General features: G+C 45.6%; 2 protein-coding genes across 2 annotated transcripts in view; one reads left to right on the top strand and one right to left on the bottom strand.

Moving 5' to 3' along the window:
* Window positions 1–17,320, top strand: part of LOC308669013 (solute carrier family 12 member 9-like) — a 376,525-nt gene that overhangs the window by 154,124 nt on the left and 205,081 nt on the right. The gene's annotated exons all lie outside the window — the stretch shown is intronic.
* Window positions 1–17,320, bottom strand: part of CHRND (cholinergic receptor nicotinic delta subunit) — a 33,848-nt gene that overhangs the window by 12,336 nt on the left and 4,192 nt on the right. The window contains exons 2-6 of the mRNA XM_081328514.1: window positions 17,031–17,176; window positions 14,694–14,738; window positions 14,453–14,562; window positions 12,511–12,666; window positions 8,957–9,072 (exon numbers count right to left, since the gene is read on the bottom strand). Coding sequence (XP_081184640.1) covers window positions 8,957–9,072; window positions 12,511–12,666; window positions 14,453–14,562; window positions 14,694–14,738; window positions 17,031–17,176 — 573 coding nt within the window. The remainder of the gene's footprint in view (window positions 1–8,956; window positions 9,073–12,510; window positions 12,667–14,452; window positions 14,563–14,693; window positions 14,739–17,030; window positions 17,177–17,320) is intronic.

The raw sequence follows: 17,320 nt of genomic DNA, 5'->3' as shown, positions 1-17,320 counted from the left end.
AGAGAAAAAAGAGAGGGGGAGAGGAGAGAGAGAGGAGAGAGAGAGAGTGCTAAGAAGCACTTAACGAGGCTATCCCATTGGCCTTTCCCAACCATTCCCATTATCCCCAGGCAAATATGAAATCCAATAAACGGGCAAATTCAGAATAGACCTGGAAGGGAGCTTGGAGGTCTTCTAGTCCAGCCCCCTGCTCAAGCAGGAGACCCTAGACCCTTTCAAACAAGTGGCTGTCCAATCTCTTCTTAAAAACCTGCAGTGATGGAGCACCCACAAATTCTGGAGGCAAGCCGTTCCTCTGATTAATTGTCTTCGCTGGCAGGAAGTTTCTCCTTAGTTCTAGTTTGCTTCTTTCCTTGACTGAGTTTCCATCCGTTGCTTTTCGTCCTTCCCTCTCTGGTGCTTTGGAGAATAACGTGACCCCCTCTTCTTTGGGGCAGCCCCTGAGATACTGGAACGCTGCTTTCATGTCGCCTCTAGTCCTTCTTTTCTCAAGACTAGCCACACCCAAATCCCGCAACCGTTCTTCATCTATTTTTCATCTCCAGGCCTTTAATCACCTGAGTTGCTCTTCTCTGCATTTTTCCCCAAAGTCTCAACCTTTGTGTAATGGAGTAACCCAAACTAGATGCAATATTTCAGCTGGGCCTTGCTAAGACTTTATAAAGCGGTAGTAATACCTGACGTGATTTGGAGTCTACGCCTCTTGTCTATATACAACCCAGGATTGTATTTGCTTTTTTTTGGGCTGCTGCCTCACGCGGCTGGCTCCTATTTAAACGATGTTCTACTAGGACTCCAAGGTCCCTCTCACACTTGCTGTTTTTCAGCTAAGTTTCGTCTATTTGTACCTTTGGTTTTTCCTTCCTTGGTGTAAAACTTTGCTTTTCTCCACGTTAAAGTTCATTTTGTTGAAGAGGGCCCCTCGTTCAAGTCCGTCAAGATCTTTTTGGATCCTGAGCTTTTTCTTCTGGGGTGTTGGCTATCCCTGCTTAGTGTCATCTGCAAATTTGATGAGTTCCCCTTCTACTCCCTCATCTAAATTTATTGATGAAGATGCTGAAGAGTTTACTGGGCCTAAGACGGAGCCTTGCGGTACCCCACTGCTTACTTCTCTCCAAGTGGAGGTAGTGCCATTGAGGACTACTCGTTGAGTACGGTTTGTCAGCCAGTTGCAAATCCATCTGGTGGCAGGTTGTGGATTCGAGGATCTGCGCTCAAGACGGGGTGGAGAGAGCTAGCCTTGGCTGCCCCGAACTTACCAATGCAGCCATTGCCATATGCAAAAACAGGAGACCCTTCGGATTTTTCCTTCTAGAGGTGCTGATGAGATTAGGGGCCCCTTGTGTAGGTAATAGACTCTTCTCTTTTTTTAAAAAAATGTACCTTTTTTGTTTTTTATAATTTCATAATGAGATCTGGTCTTAGAGCTTGGTTGGATTGTTGGCCAGGGAGTCCAACAATTGTGTATGATGATTGAAAGGGTAGATTATGGAAAGAAGACAAATATGTTGTAACCTTAGGGTGAGAGGGTGATATATAAATGCGCTAGTAAGTGCTGTTAAGAAGACTGAAAGTCTCTTCTTTATCCTTTCTTTTCCCCTTCCTTCCTTCCTTCCTTCCTTCCTTCCTCTACCTCTCCTTCTCCCTCTCCCCTCCTCTGCCTCCCTTTCTCTCCCTCCCTCTCCTCTCCTCTGCCTCCCTTTCTCTCCCTCTCTCCTCTCCTTTGCCTCTTCCCGTTCCATCTCATCTCCCTCATCTCTTCCTCTTCCTCTCTCTCCCTCTGTCTCTTTTCCTGTCTCCTCTCCCCACTCCCTCTCCCTCTCCCCTCCTCTGCCTCCCTCTTCCTGTCTCGCTCACTCCCCTCCTTTGCCTCTACCCTTCATTCCATCTCACCTTCCTCTCGTGCTCTCTCCTCTCCTCTCCTCTCCTCTCCTCTCCTCTCCTCTCCTCTCCTCTCCTCTCCTCTCCTCTCCCCTCCCCTCCTCTCTTCCTCTCCCCTCCTCTGCCCCTGCCTCTCCCCTCCTTTTCATCTCCCTCCCCTCTTTTTACCTTTTCTCTCTTCTCTTTTTTTCTTTTTCACATTACTTTTCCTCCTTTTTCTCTCAAAATTTATAATAATAATAATAAGCTGGAAGGGACCTTGGAGGTCATCTAGTCCAAACCCCTTGCTCAGGCAGGAAACCCTATACCATTTCAGTCAAATGGCTGGCCAGTCTCTTCTTAAAAACTTCCAGTGTTGGAGCATTCACAGCTTCTGGAGGCAAGGAGTTCCACTGGTTAGTTGTTCTAACTGTCAGGAGGTTTCTCCTTAGTTCTAGGTTGCTTCTCTCCTTGATTGGTTTCCATCCGTTGCTTCTTGTCTGGCCTTCGGGCGCTTTGGAGAATAGCTTGACTCCCTCTTCTTTGGGGCAGCCCCTGAGATATTGGAACACGGCTATCATGTCACCCCTCACCCTTCTCTTCGTTAAACTACACATACCCAATTCCAGCAACCGTTCCCTATATGTTTTAGCCTCCAGCCCCCTAATCATCTTTGTTGCTCTTCTCTGTACCCTTTCTAGAGTCTCAACATCTTTTTTACATCATGGTGACCAAAACTGGATGCAGTATTCCAGGTGTGGCCTTACCAAAGCATTGTAAAGTGGTATTAACATTTCACGTGATCTTGATTCTTGTTGTTGTTGTTAGTTGCAAAGTCGTGTCCGACCCATCGCGACCCTATGGACAATGTTCCTCCAGGCCTTCCTGTCCTCTACCATCTTCTGGAGTCCATCTAAGCTCACGCCTACTGCTTCAATGATTCCATCCAGCCACCTCATTCTCTGTCGTCCCCTTCTTCTATTGCCCTCAATCTTTCCCAGCATTAGGTTCTTCTCCAGTGAGTCCTTCCTTCTCATTAGGTGGCCAAAGTATTTGAGTTTTAGCTTCAGGATCTGGCCTTCTAAAGAACAGTCAGGGTTGATCTCCTCTAGGACTGACCGGTTTGATCGCCTTGCAGTCCAAGGAACTCGCAGGAGTCTTCTCCAGCACCATAGTTCAAAGGCTTCAATTCTTTGGCGCTCAGCCTTTCTTATGGTCCAGCTTTCACTGCCATACATTGCAACTGGGAAGACCATAGCCTTGACTATACGCACTTTTGTTGACAGGGTGATGTCTCTGCTTTTTAGTGTGCTGTCTAGATTTGCCATGGCTTTCCTCCCAAGGAGCAAGCGTCTTTTAATTTCTTGGCTACAGTCCCCATCTGCAGTGATCTTGGAGCCCAGGAAAATAAAATCTGTCACTACCTCCATTTCTTCCCCATCTATTTGCCAGGAATTGAGAGGGCCCGATGCCATGATCTTGGTTTTCTTAATGTTTAGTTTCAACCCAAGTTTTGCACTCTCCTTCTTCACCCGCAACAAGAGGCTCTTTAGTTCTTCTTCACTTTCTGCCATTAGAGTGGTATCATCTGCATATTTTAGGTTGTTGATGTTTCTTCCGGCAATCTTAATTCCAACTTTTGATTCATGTAGCCCTGCCTTTCTCATGATGTGCTCTGCATATAAGTTAAATAGGCAAGGCGACAGTATACAGCCTTGCCGGACTCCTTTCCCAATTTTGAACCAATCAGTGGTTCCGTGTCCAGTTCTCACTGTTGCTTCTTGGCCCGCATATAGATTTCTCAAGAGACAAATAAGATGGTCTGGTATGCCCATCTCTTTAAGGACTTGCCAGAGTTTGTTATGATCCACACAATCAAAGGCTTTAGCATAGTCAATGAAGCAGAAGTAGATGTTTTTCTGGAACTCTCTAGCTTTCTCCATGATCCAGCGTATTTTAGCAATTTGATCTCTAGTTCCTCTGCCTCTTCGAAATCCTGCCTGTACTTCTGGTAGTTCTCGATCCACATACTGCTGGAGTCTAGCTTGTAGAATTTTAAGCATAACTTTACTAGCATGAGAAATGAGTGCAATGGTGCGATAGTTTGAACATTCTTTGGCACTGCCTTTCTTTGGAATTGGAATGTAAACTGATCTTTTCCAATCCTGTGGCCACTGTTGAGTTTTCCAAATTTGCTGGCAAATTGAGTGTAGCACTTTTACTGCATCGTCTTTTAAGATTTTGAATAGCTCAGCTGGAATACTGTCACCTCCACTAGCTTTGTTGTTGCTCAGCTTTTCTAAGGCCCACTTCACTTCACATTCTAGGATGTCTGGCTCGAGGTCAGTGACCACCTCATTGTGATTATCAGGGACGTTAAGCTCATTCTTGTATAGTTCTTCTGTGTAATTTTGCCACCTCTTCTTAATCTCTTCTGCCTCTGTTAGGTCCCTGCCATTTTGGTCCTTTATCATGCCCATTTTTGCATGAAACGTTCCTTTCATCTCTCCAATTTTCTTGAAAAGATCTCTGGTCCTCCCTATTCTATTGTTTTCTTCTATTTCTTTGCATTGTTCATTTAAGAAGGCATTCTTATCTCTTCTAGCTATTCTTTGGAATTCTGCATTTAATTGGGCATATCTTTCTTTTTCTCCCTTGCCTTTTGCTTCTCTCCTTTCCTCAGCTATTTGCAAAGCTTCCTCAGACAGCCATTTTGCTTTCTTGCATTTCTTTTTCTTTGGGATGGTTTTGGTTGCTTTGTTGTTGTTGTTAGCTGCGAAGTCGTGTCCGACTCATCGCGACCCTATGGACAACATTCCTCCAGGCCTTCCTGTCTTCTACCATCTTCTGGAGTCCATTTAAGCTCACGCCTACTGTTTCAGTCACTCCATCCAGCCACCTCATTCTCTGTCGTCCCCTTCTTCTATTGCCCTCGATCTTTCCCAGCATTAGGCTCTTCTCCAGTGAGTCCTTCCTTCTCATTAGGTGGCCAAAGTATTTGAGTTTTAGCTTCAGGATCTGGCCTTCTAAAGAGCAGTCAGGATTGATCTCCTCTAGGACTGACCGGTTTGATCGCCTTGCAGTCCAAGGGACTCGCAGGAGTCTTCTCCAGCACCATAGTTCAAAGGCCTCAATTCTTTGGCGCTCAGCCTTTCTTATGGTCCAACTTTCACTGCCATACATTGCAACTGGGAAGACCATAGCCTTGACTATACGCACTTTTGTTGACAGGGTGATGTCTCTGCTTTTTAGTGTGCTGTCTAGATTTGCCATGGCTTTCCTTCCCAGGAGCAAGCGTCTTTTAATTTCTTGGCTACAGTCCCCATCTGCAGTGATCTTGGAGCCCAGGAAAACAAAATCTGTCACTACCTCCATTTCTTCCCCATCTATTTGCCAGGAATTGAGAGGGCCAGATGCCATGATCTTGGTTTTCTTAATGTTAAGTTTCAACCCAAGTTTTGCACTCTCCTTCTTCACCCGCAACAAGAGGCTCTTTAGTTCTTCTTCACTTTCTGCCATTAGAGTGGTATCATCTGCGTATCTTAGGTTGTTGATATTTCTTCCAGCAATCTTAATTCCAACTTTTGATTCATCTAGCCCTGCCTTTCTCATGATGTGCTCTGCATATAAGTTAAATAGGCAGGGCGACAGTATACAGCCTTGCCGGACTCCTTTCCCAATTTTGAACCAATCAGTGGTTCCGTGTCCAGTTCTCACTGTTGCTTCTTGACCCGCATATAGGTTTCTCAAGAGACAAATAAGATGGTCTGGTACTCCCATCTCTTTAAGAACTTGCCACAGTTTGTTATGATCCACACAATCAAAGGCTTTAGCATAGTCAATGAAGCAGAAGTAGATGTTTTTCTGGAACTCCCTAGCTTTCTCCATGATCCAGCGTATGTTAGCAATTTGATCTCTAGTTCCTCTGCCTCTTCGAAATCCTGCCTGTACTTCTGGTAGTTCTCGATCCACATACTGCTGAAGTCTAGCTTGTAGGATTTTAAGCATGACTTTACTAGCATGAGAAATGAGTGCAATGGTGCGATAGTTTGAACATTCTTTGGCACTGCCTTTCTTTGGAATTGGAATGTAAACTGATCTTTTCCAATCCTGTGGCCACTGTTGAGTTTTCCAAATTTGCTGGCAAATTGAGTGTAGCACTTTTACTGCACTGTCTTTTAAGATTTTGAATAGCTCAGCTGGAATACTGTCACCTCCACTAGCTTTGTTGTTGCTCAGCTTTTCTAAGGCCCACTTCACTTCACATTCTAGGATGTCTGGCTCGAGGTCAGTGACCACATCATTGTGATTATCTGGGACGTTAAGCTCATTCTTGTATAGTTCTTCTGTGTAATTTTGCCACCTCTTCTTAATCTCTTCTGCCTCTGTTAGGTCCCTGCCATTTTGGTCCTTTATCATGCCCATTTTTGCATGGAATGTTCCCTTCATCTCTCCAATTTTCTTGAAAAGATCTCTGGTCCTCCCTATTCTATTGTTTTCTTCTATTTCTTTGCACTGTTCATTTAAGAAGGCATTCTTATCTCTTCTAGCTATTCTCTGGAATTCTGCATTCAATTGGGCATATCTATGTTTTTCTCCCTTGCCTTTCGCTTTCCTCCTTTCCTCAGCTATTTGCAAAGCTTCCTCAGACAGCCATTTTGCTTTCTTGCATTTCTTTTTCTTTGGGATGGTTTTGGTTGCTACCTGTTGTACAATGTCGCGAACCTCTGTCCATAGTTCTTCAGGCACTCTGTCTATCAGATCTAATTCCTTAAATCTATTTGTCACCTCTACTGTATATTCAACAGGGATATGATTTAATTCATACCTGAGTGGCCTAGTGCTTTTCCCTACTTTCTTCAGTTTAAGCCTACACTTTGCAAGGAGAAGCTCATGGTCTGAACCACAGTCAGCTCCTGGTCTTGTTTTTACCGACTGTATAGAGCTTCTCCATCTTTGGCTGCAGAGCATATAGTCAATCTGATTTCTGTGTTGACCGTCTGGTGATGTCCATGTGTAGAGCCGTCTCTTGGGTTGTTGGAAAAGAGTGTTTGCTATGACCATCGTATTCTCTTGACAAAATTCTATCAGCCTGTGCCCTGCTTCATTTTGTACTCCAAGGCCAAACTTGCCTGTTATTCCAGTTATCTTTTGGCTTCCTACTTTAGCATTCCAATCCCCCATGATGATAAGGACATCATTTCTGGGTGTTAGTTCTATAAGGTGCTGTAGGGCTTCATAGAACCGGTCAATTTCATCCTCTTCAGCACCAGTGGTTGGGGCATAGACTTGGACTACTGTGATATTGAATGGTTTGCCTTGGATTCGAACTGAGATCATTCTGTCATTTTGAGGATTGTATCCCAGTATTGCTTTTCCTATTTTTTTATTGACTATGAAGGCTACTCCATTTCTTCTGAGGGATTCTTGCCCGCAGTAGTATACCTGATGGTCATCTGACTTAAATTCACCCATTCCTGTCCATTTTAGTTCGCTGATACCTAAGATGTCAATGTTTAGTCTTGTCATCTCTTGTTTGACCACGTCCAGCTTTCCTTGATTCATGGATCTTACATTCCAGGTTCCTATGGAGAAAAAATCTTTACAGCATCGGACTTTCCTTTCACCACCAGACATATCCACAGCTGAGCGTCCTTTCGGCTTTGGCCCAGTCGCTTCATTCTTTCTGGCGCTACTAGTACTAGCCCTCTGCTCTTCCCCAGTAGCATATTGGACGCCTTCCGACCTGAGGGGCTCATCTTCCAGCGTCATATCGTTTTGCCTTTTGGTACTGTCCATAGGGTTTTCATGGCAAAGATACTGGAGTGGGTTGCCATTTCCTTCTCCAGTGGATCACGTTTTGTCAGAACTCTCTGCTATGACCTGTCCGTCTTGGGTGGCCCTGCACAGCATAGCTCATAGCTTCATTGAATTACGCAAGCCCCTTCGCCACGACAAGGCAGTAATCCATGAAGGGGGATCTTGATTCTACCCCTCTGTTAATGCAGCCTAAAATATGTGTCTGTGTGCGTGCATATACATATGGTATGCATATACTGTATATGCAGATGCATATGTATAGGTATGTGTATATGTATATTTACTGTATATGTATGTGTATGTCTCAACGCTGCTAACATTGGATGTTTTTGCATTGACAACAGTGGAGATGTAGCCATCTTTTTCCCTTTCCTTTTTAGAGTTAGATGATGCTGGGAGGGGGGCAGATGCGAATGAGAGTCCAGCTAGACATAACAACACTAAACGTAGCGTGAGAATCATGGTTACTGAGCCCAGAACAGATAAAGAATTGGTGGGCTGGAAAGCTGGAGAGAAAGCCCGCGCTTTGAGCTAATTGGGGAATGTGATTTATGTTAATTGGAGGAGGGAATTGCGCTTTGATACTAGGTGCTCAGGGGAGGGAGGAATTCGGATTTTGGCTTCGATTATGTAAGTGCTGATATTATGCTACTGAAAGAAAAGATCCTTTAAAGTAAACAATGCCTCAAAGTTCTTTTGAAGAGTTTCATCTCTCGGAACCATGACATTAGGCGTATGTGTGTGTACGTGTATGTGTGCCTGTGGTGTATGTGTATGTGCATGTGGATATTTGTATGTATATGTGTATGTAATGGGATTTGATCACACAGTCGCAGCCGACATCTTCAGGTGTCAGTCCCACTCCATGAATGCCTTGAAGGTTCAAATGACAGGAAGGCCAGGATGTGCTTGAACAAATAATAACATACTTGTTGTTGCTGTTAGTTGCGAAGTTGTGTCCAACCCATCACGACCCCATGGACAATGTTCCTCCAGGCCTTCCTGTCCTCTACCATCTTCTGGAGTCCCTTTAAGCTCACGCCTCCTAGAAACCACACATTGCTTGGACCCCAAAGCCTGGCTTATCTTATGACCCACCAACCCGCTTTGTGGGAATTCAGCTAAGGATGCCGTTTGAAGGCCGTTCCTTTGACTTGAAAACCCTGGGTTAAAGCTTGTACGATCCAGCCTATTGTGGCTACACTTGCCAACCAGACCTAAGCCAACCGTGGCTTGTGTGATGTGAAAGACACAGCAGGCTAAAAGCATTTGTTACTTGTGAATGCTGTCGAGTCAATGATGATCCATTCCACAAAATACAGGGGTTCGGTCTGGTTATCCCTTTTGGACGTGATCTGCAGGTCGATCTCATTGGCGTTGTACCTCAGAGAGCTGGTGGAGACAGAGAGAAGCTCTTGTAACACCTGGGCTGCCAAAGTAAGATTTCTGTCGCTGCCCACACCCAAGGATTGTCAAGACGCTCAACAGAATGGAATAGGATGGGATGCGGGAGGAAGAGGAAGAGTGGAGTGGAGTGGAGTGGAGTGGAATGGAATGGAGAGTGGAGTGGAATGGAACAGAATGGAATAAAATGGAGTGGAGGAGTGGAATGGAGTTGAACGGAGTTGAACGGAATGGAATGGAATAAAATGGAGTGGAGTGGAATGGAATGGAGAGTGGAGTGGAATGGAACAGAATGGAATAAAATGGAGTGGAGGAGTGGAATGGAGTTGAACGGAGTTGAACAGAATGGAATGGAATAAAATGGAGTGGAGTGGAATGGAATGGAGTGGAGTGGAGGGGTGCAATGGACTGAAATGAAATGGAATGAATGGAATGGAGTGGAGTGGAGTGGAATGGAATGGAGGGGTGCAATGGACTGAAATGGAATGGAATGGAATAAAATGGAGTGGAGTGGAATGGAATGGAGTGGAGGGGTGCAATGGACTGAAATGAAATGGAATGAATGGAATGGAATGGAATGGAATGGAGTGGAGTGGAGTGGAGTGGAGTGGAGTGGAATGGAATGGAATGGAATGGAATGGAATGGAATGGAATGGAGTGGAGTGGAGTGGAGTGGAGTGGAGTGGAATGGACTGGAGGGGTGCAATGGACTGAAATGGAATGGAATGGAATGGAATGGAATGGAATGGGGTGGAGTGGAGTGGAATGGAATAGAATGGAGTGGAGGGGTGCAATGGACTGAAATGGAATGAATGGAATGGAGTGGAGTGGAGTGGATTGGAGTGGAATGGAATGGAATGGAGTGGAGTGGAGTGGAATGGAATGGAATGGAATGGAATGGAATGGAGTGGAGTGGAGTGGAGTGGAGTGGAGTGGAGTGGAGTGGAGTGGAGTGGAGTGGAGTGGAATAGACTGGAGGGGTGCAATGGACTGAAATGGAATGGAATGGAATGGAATGGAGTGGAATGGAGCAGAGCGAACTGGAATGGAACGGAATGGAATAGAATAGAACTCTTTATTGGCCAGGTCTGATTGGACACACAAGGAATTTGTCTCCGCTGCAGAAGCTCTCAGTGTACGTACAAGCAACAAAATGATAACTCACATATCGTAGATCACAGTTACAATCAAGCAGAAGATACTACAAGTGGTAAATCCTAAATACCAATAGGAGAAAGTCATAGGAAAGACGAGAAGGATAATAACCATACAGCCCTACTGCGTGGGTGAATATCTTGAGGCCTAAGATGGTCCTGTGGGAATTAGGTGTTTAGCAGAGAGATGGCAATGAGAGGAAAAAAACCTCTGCCTGGCTGTTTGGGCACGCAAGGCCCTGCAGCGACATCCCGTGCAGCATAAACAGTTTATGTCCAGGATAATGAGGGGGTCTGTAGATATTTTCTCAGCCCTCTTTCTGGCTCATAAAAAAAAGAGAGAGAGAACTTCATATATGTAAATTATGTCCTACTGAAATGTGCAAGCCTAAAAATGTTCAAACAGGCTGTAAGGAACAGGTGTGCTTTACCGGCAGTGTTGAGGTGTTAGAAGACCATTGTTGTGATTCAGGGTCAGCCTGTGGGTTCGGCAGTTGGGTCGGACGACTCAGAGGAGGAGGAGGGGGGTGTTGAAGAGCTTGCTGAGGGGATTGGACAGCTTGATGAGAGCCCCCAGCCGGGCCCCTCCCACCTGGTCACGACGGAGACCCAGCTGTGTGAGCCTGACAGCGTGGATGAAGATGACCCACAGCTGGCCCTGTTCAAGGACGCCCGACGCAGGAGGCAGTCAATCAGGAGTAAACAGAGGAAGGCAATGGGGCACCTCGGAAGGAGGCAGAGAGAGGCCACGCCCTGAACTGTATTTAAGGGGAATGTGTGGGAGGGCTGGTTTGCTGAAGGCAACCGCTTGGATAGTTCCTGTTTCTTAAAGCTCCTGTTTCTTGGTTCGTGTCTTCTTCCGTTTGTTTTTGTAGCAATAAATTTGGCAGGCGTAATTCCAGCCTCTTGCCTTCTTGTAAAAGGGGTTGTCCCTGCCTTTTCTGCAGGGCCGGTAGCAGGCTGGTACAGGACAACCATACAGCCTTGACTTACGACCACAGTTGTGCCTGTAGGGTTCTGTAACTGGAGCTAGAAAGAGAAACAAATTGTGTAGCCTTGCCCAACTGTTGCCATTTCGCTTTCGTAATCGGCGTTTGCGCGGGGGACCAATTTGCATGCAAGCCTGGGAAAACATGTGCCTGGATGGGATGTACCGGAGAAGGGAATAAGAGAGTGTACAGGAATGATTGATGTCTTCCTTATAATGTAATGGCTTCCGTTGTCTGATTTTCATTGGCTAACAAAGCTTATAAAGCCACGCTACTAACGTTCTAAGGTGTGGCACTTCTGGACGCAACTGCTGCCGGTGTTCAGATTGTGTGCCCACCCAGGACTTATTTCGATTGAAAATAAAGTTTTCACGATTGGAGTCTTTATGACTTCTCAGGCGTTGCCAAGGGCCCCGTGACCTTACAAGCCCCAAACTTTGGTTGCTAAGCAAGACAGTCGTTAAGCGAATTTCGTCCCCTTTTACGACCTTCCTTGCCACACTTGTTAAGCGAGCCACGTCAGACGTTAAGCGAGTAACAGGGTTGTGAAGGGAGTCTGGCCTCCGCCTTGACTTTGCTTCTCAGAAGGTTGCAAAAGGGGGTCCACTGCAACCGTCATAAAGATGAGTCAGTTGCCACTAGGTTGCCAACTGTCTGGATTTTGATCACGTGACCCTGGATGCTGCAAGGGTCGTGTGAAAAATGGTAATAGGTTGTTGTAACTTCGGACGGTCGCTAAATGAACTGTTGGAAGTTGAAGACTTAGCTGTATTTTCAATATTAGGAAAAAAATCAAGCCCACGAGTGGGGGGAGAGGGGCATAACCACCAATCGGCAGGAGGGATGTTCAAAAGCAATTTTTAAAAATTATGATTTTTGCAGAAAGAGTTGAGGGAGCATGGAACCAACATCCAGCGGAGGTGGTGGGTCAGTCGTCAGGAACTGAGTTTAAACGTGTTTGGGATGAAACACATATCTATAATCTGACAAAATTTTAAAAAGAAATAAACGGAAAATAAAATAATAACGATGGGCGGGCAAAGATGCCAGCTCCAATCTAAAACATCTGGCTGACTGTACGACGAGCGAATAAAAATGAATAAAAAATAATAAGTTAATTAATTAATTAATTAATACCAACAAAACACCCAAAGGGCAGACTTGATGGACTGCTGAATCTTTTTCTGCTGTCATTTTTCTATGTTTTTTTTCTATGTGTTTTTCAACCTGGACAACTTGAAGAGAAGTGGACTTCAACTCCCAGAATGCCCCAGCCTTCTTACCAGAACTTCAGGGAACAATTCTGCCAGTCAAAGGGGAAGTAATTGACATTGATAGGGCAGGCAGTGCGGAAGATGGAAGGAGGCAGCCAGTATATTCCTCCGGTATAATCCACCAGTATGTTGCATCTGTACGTAATCTCAAAGTTTCCGTCGTTGCTAAGAGAAGGAAAGAGAGAGACGTAAGAGAGAGCGATGGTTCTTCCCAGCCGGATCTTGACAGCTTCCTTGATTCCATCCTCATCCAGCTTTTTCAAGTCAGTCCTTTGCGGTAGTCTGAGAATCCCACGCCCATTTTCTGGTCATTATTATTACCATTTACCCAGTTACACAAAATCTATATCTCTCTATCATCTCTCTCTCTCTCTCTCTCTCTCTCTCCATCCATCCACCCACCTACTCACCTCTCTCTCTATATATATATGTATGTATCTATGTGTGTGTGTGTGTGTTTAGATAGATAGATATAGATATATAGATATAAATATAGATATAGAAGGAGAGAAAGATAGAGAGAGAGAGAGAGAATGTATGCATAGATAGATAGATAGATAGATAGATAGATAGATAGATAGATGATAGATAGATAGATAGATTATCTATCTATCTATCATCTATCTATCTATGATAGATAGATAGATAGATAGATAGATAGATAGATAGATAGATAGATAGATAGATAGATAGATAGATAGATAGATAGATGATAGATAGATAGATAGATAGATAGATAGATAGATAGATAGATAGATAGATAGATAGATAGAGGCAGGCAGATAGGTAGGTGGGTGGGTGGGTGGATGGATGGATGGATATATATAGAGAGAAATAGAGAGAGAGAAAGAGAGAGAGAGAGAGAGATTGGAAATAGAGAGAGAGAGATGATAGATGATAGTAGATAGATATAGAGAGATGAAAGAAATATAGACAGAGAGGTAAATAGATGATAGATAGATGATAGATGTAAATAGATGATCGATGATAGAAATAGAGAGAATATATAAAGCTAAAGATATAGATATAAAAACAATAATGATAGAGAGATAAATATATGATAGATCAGTGATGGCGCACCTTTTAGAGACCGAGTGCCCAAACTGCAACCCAAAACCCACTTATTTATTGCCGGGTGCCAGGTGGGCGTGGCCCACTGGGTGGGTGTGGCTGTGGTGGTCATGGAAGATTGGGTGGGTGTGGTCACCTCAATGTTGCTGGTGGGGAGGGAGACCTGTGGGGGGGTGGGCAGGGTTGGGGGAGCTCCAGGAGGTCTCTGGCAGGTGGGGCGGTAGGCAGGAGACTCATCCTGTGGGGTGAGGCGAGGCAGGGTGGGGGTGCCATTGCCATGGGGCAAGGCAAGGGCCGGAGCAGCTGCTGCCTGACACCATTGGCCCCCCACACACAGAGGCCAGCGAGCGCATGGGGGCCAACGGCGTCCATCAGTAACCACAGCCTGCCGGCCTCTCGACAGGCGCGCACTGAGGCTCCGCAGCCCCTCGCCAGCGGTTCAAAGAAGCCGCCTCCGAGATGGATGGCCGGCCGACAGCTGAGGAGGCGGTGCAGTGGGTCGTGCCTGGGAAAAGGAGAGCATGTGAGGCCAGGAGGGATGGGATGGGGGGGGAGGGAAACCAGCCGTGCCGGGATGCATTCAGCCATGTGGGACCTTGGCAAATTAGCAGGAGGCTGGTTGAAGAGGGACAGTTGCCACCTCCGGGGCATGGCGCAGGTGCCCACAGAGAGGGCTCTGAGTGCCGCCTCTGGCATGCGTGCCATAGGTGATAGATAGGGATAGATAGATAGACAGACGGACAGACAGACAGATATAAAGAGATGATAGTTGATAGAGAGAGAGAGAGAGAGAAATAGATGTGAGGGAAGGTGGGGAGACTGCTGCTAAATGCAAAACTCCATGGGAAGTTAGCAGTTCTGGAGCTAAGGAGACGCTGACTTGTTCTCCAGGACGATGTCAGGCAACCACAACATGTCCGGCTTGAGACGGAGCAACTCGATCCCTCCAAAGTCTTTCGGGTCCCATTGCAGCCGATGATCAGTCCAGCTCTGATCGAAAACCAGAATACTTGCTGGTCAGAACGATCCAATTCACACATTACCACCCCCCCTCCGCCCCTAAGTCCTTAGAAAGGCCGGCTTGCCTCTCTGAATCCTCCGGGAGAAATGGTACAACTCACATGCTCAAGCCAGACATTGGTCGTGAGAGTTTCATCTGCTTCTTTCTGTAACAACAAGCCAGGAAAGATGGTTAGAGCCAACCTCTGAAGAGACGTTTCAGAAGCTGACAATGAGTCTGCATTGCGCAGGCAGTCCTCAACTTATGGCCACAACTGAGTCTAAAGTTTCTGTTGCTAAGCGAGATACTTGTTAAGTGAGGTTCTGCCCCGTTTTACCAGCTTTCCTGCCACAGTTGTTCAGTGAATCACTCTGGTTGTTAAGTTAGTAACATGGTTGTTAAGTGAATCTGGCTTGCCCCCTTGAGTTTGCTTGTGAGAAGGTTGCAAAAGGGGATCACAGGACCCCCCAGGAGACTGCAACTGTCATAAATACGAGTCAGTTTGCCAAGTGTCTGAGTTTTTATTACATGACTGTGGTGATCTGCGACGGTCATAAGTGTGAAAATGGTCATAAGTCACTTTTCTCAGTAGCGACGTGGCTTTGGTCACTAAATGAATTGTGGTAAATCAAGGACTACTTTATTCAATGATATAATAATAATAATAATAATAATAATAATAATAATAATAATAATAATAATAATAATAATAATAATAATAATAATAAGAAGAAGAAGAAGAAGAAGAAGAAGAAGAAGAAGAAGAAGAAGAAGAAGTTGTAAGGGACATTGGAGGTCATCTAGTCCAACCCCCTGCTCAGGCAGGAAACCCTATCCCATTTCAGACAAATGGCTGTCTAGTCTCTTCTTAAAAACTTCCAGTGTTGGAGCATTCACAGCTTCTGCAGGCAAGAAGTTCCACTGGTTAATTGTTCTCAATGTCAGGAAATTCCTCCTTAGTTCTAGGTTGCTTCTCTCTTTGATTGGTTTCCATCCGTTGCTTCCTTGTCCTGCCTTCAGGGGCTTTGGAGAATAGCTTGACTTCCTCTTCTTTGGGGCAGCCACTGAGATACTGGAACACAGCTATCATGTCACCCCTCACCCTTCTCTTCATTAAACTAGACATACCCAATTTCAGGGATGCAGGTGGTGTGGAAGAAGACCAGCTGGGTGAACTCATGCAAGGTTCCTGGCATTATTCACATGACGCCCTATGCTGAACAATTCCATCATTCCATTAATTCTAGCTTAATGTGACTCCTGGGTTCCCCAACTTCCTGAGGCCATGACTGACCGAGGTTCTTCTCCCTAGCATTATCACAGCTTATGATTTGGGTGGACTTCAACTCCCAGAATTCTTGAGCCAGCCATGCTGCCTCAGGAATTCTGGGAGTTGAAGTCCCAGAGTGTACCGCTGCCATAGTTACCCACCATTGGCCTAGGCCAGAGGTGGGCAGGGGGAGGAAAGGGCCTTTTTATGACTTGTGGACTTCAACTCCCAGAATTCCTCAGCCAGGCAGGAGAAAGTTGAAGTCCACAAGTCATAAAAGGGCCATGTTTGAAGACCCCGGCTCTAAAAGAAGGCAAATGACCAGCTGTCTGCAAGGAGTATAATAAATCTTTCCATTCCCCACCATCCAGGCAGAGCTGAGGAAGCTTCTCAGATGAGAAGCGAAACGCCTTCAAAGAAAAACAAGAAAGTCCAGTTGCCTCCTAAAAAAGCAGCTTTGGGATAATCGTAACCTGGATGACTGAGAACCTCCATAGACATTTAACGGTGCAATCCGGTTATGTTTGATCTTTCTGAACCCTCTTGACAGACAGCCATGGTTGACTGGACTGGAGGCTAAAACATATCAGGAAGGGTTGTTGGAACTGGGTATGTCTAGTCTAACGAAGAGAAGGACGAGGGGTGACTTGATAGCAGCCTTCCAACATCTCAGGGGCTGCCCCAAAGAAGAGGGAGTCAAGCTCTTCTCCAAAGCGCTTGAGGGCAGGACAAGAAGCAACAGATGGAAACTCATCAAGGAGAGAAGCAACCTAGAACTAAGGAGAAATTTCCTGACAGTGAGAACAATTAACCAGGGGAACAACCTGCCACCAGAAGCTGTGAATGCTCCAACCCTGGAAGTTTTTAAGGAGAGACTGCACAGCCATTTGTCTGAAATGGTATAGGGCAGGGGTAGGCAACCTTGGCTCTTTTATGACTCGTGGACTTCAACTCCCAGAATTCCTGAGCCAGCCATGCTGAGGGGAAAGGGAGAGGTTTCCAAGTTGAGCCATGCTGGCTCAAGAATTCTGGGAGTTGAAGTCCACGAGCCAAGGTTTGCCTACCCCAGGTATAGGGTTTCCTGCCTGAGCAGGGGGTTGGACTAGATGACCTCCAAAGTCCCTTCCAACTTTATTACTGTTGTTTTTATTATTATAACTGACAAGAGAGGCCTGAGGGCAACCTTACCAGGGAGATGAGATTGGAAAGCGTCAGAGCCAGATTGATGATGACAGTGTCATTCTTAGACACCACGGGTCGCAATTTATTGTTGTATTTTCTGTCGTCAAAAAGGACCTTGATCAGTTGCTTCTCCATGTTCACACCCAGGGCATCTACAACAATGTGGAGAGAACAGGCATTGAACAGATGCTGCCAAAACATCTAAGCCAGGCCTTGTTGTTGTTAGTTGCGAAGTCGTGTCCACCCCATCGCGACCCTATGGACAACGTTCCTCCAGGCCTTCCTGTCCTCTACCA

This window comes from Vipera berus, assembly GCF_964194415.1.
Source record: "Vipera berus genome assembly, chromosome: 5".
NCBI classification, from domain to species: domain Eukaryota; kingdom Metazoa; phylum Chordata; class Lepidosauria; order Squamata; family Viperidae; genus Vipera; species Vipera berus.
The sequence above is the reverse complement of the archived record's forward strand: the minus strand, read 5'-3'. Positions and strand labels throughout refer to the sequence as shown.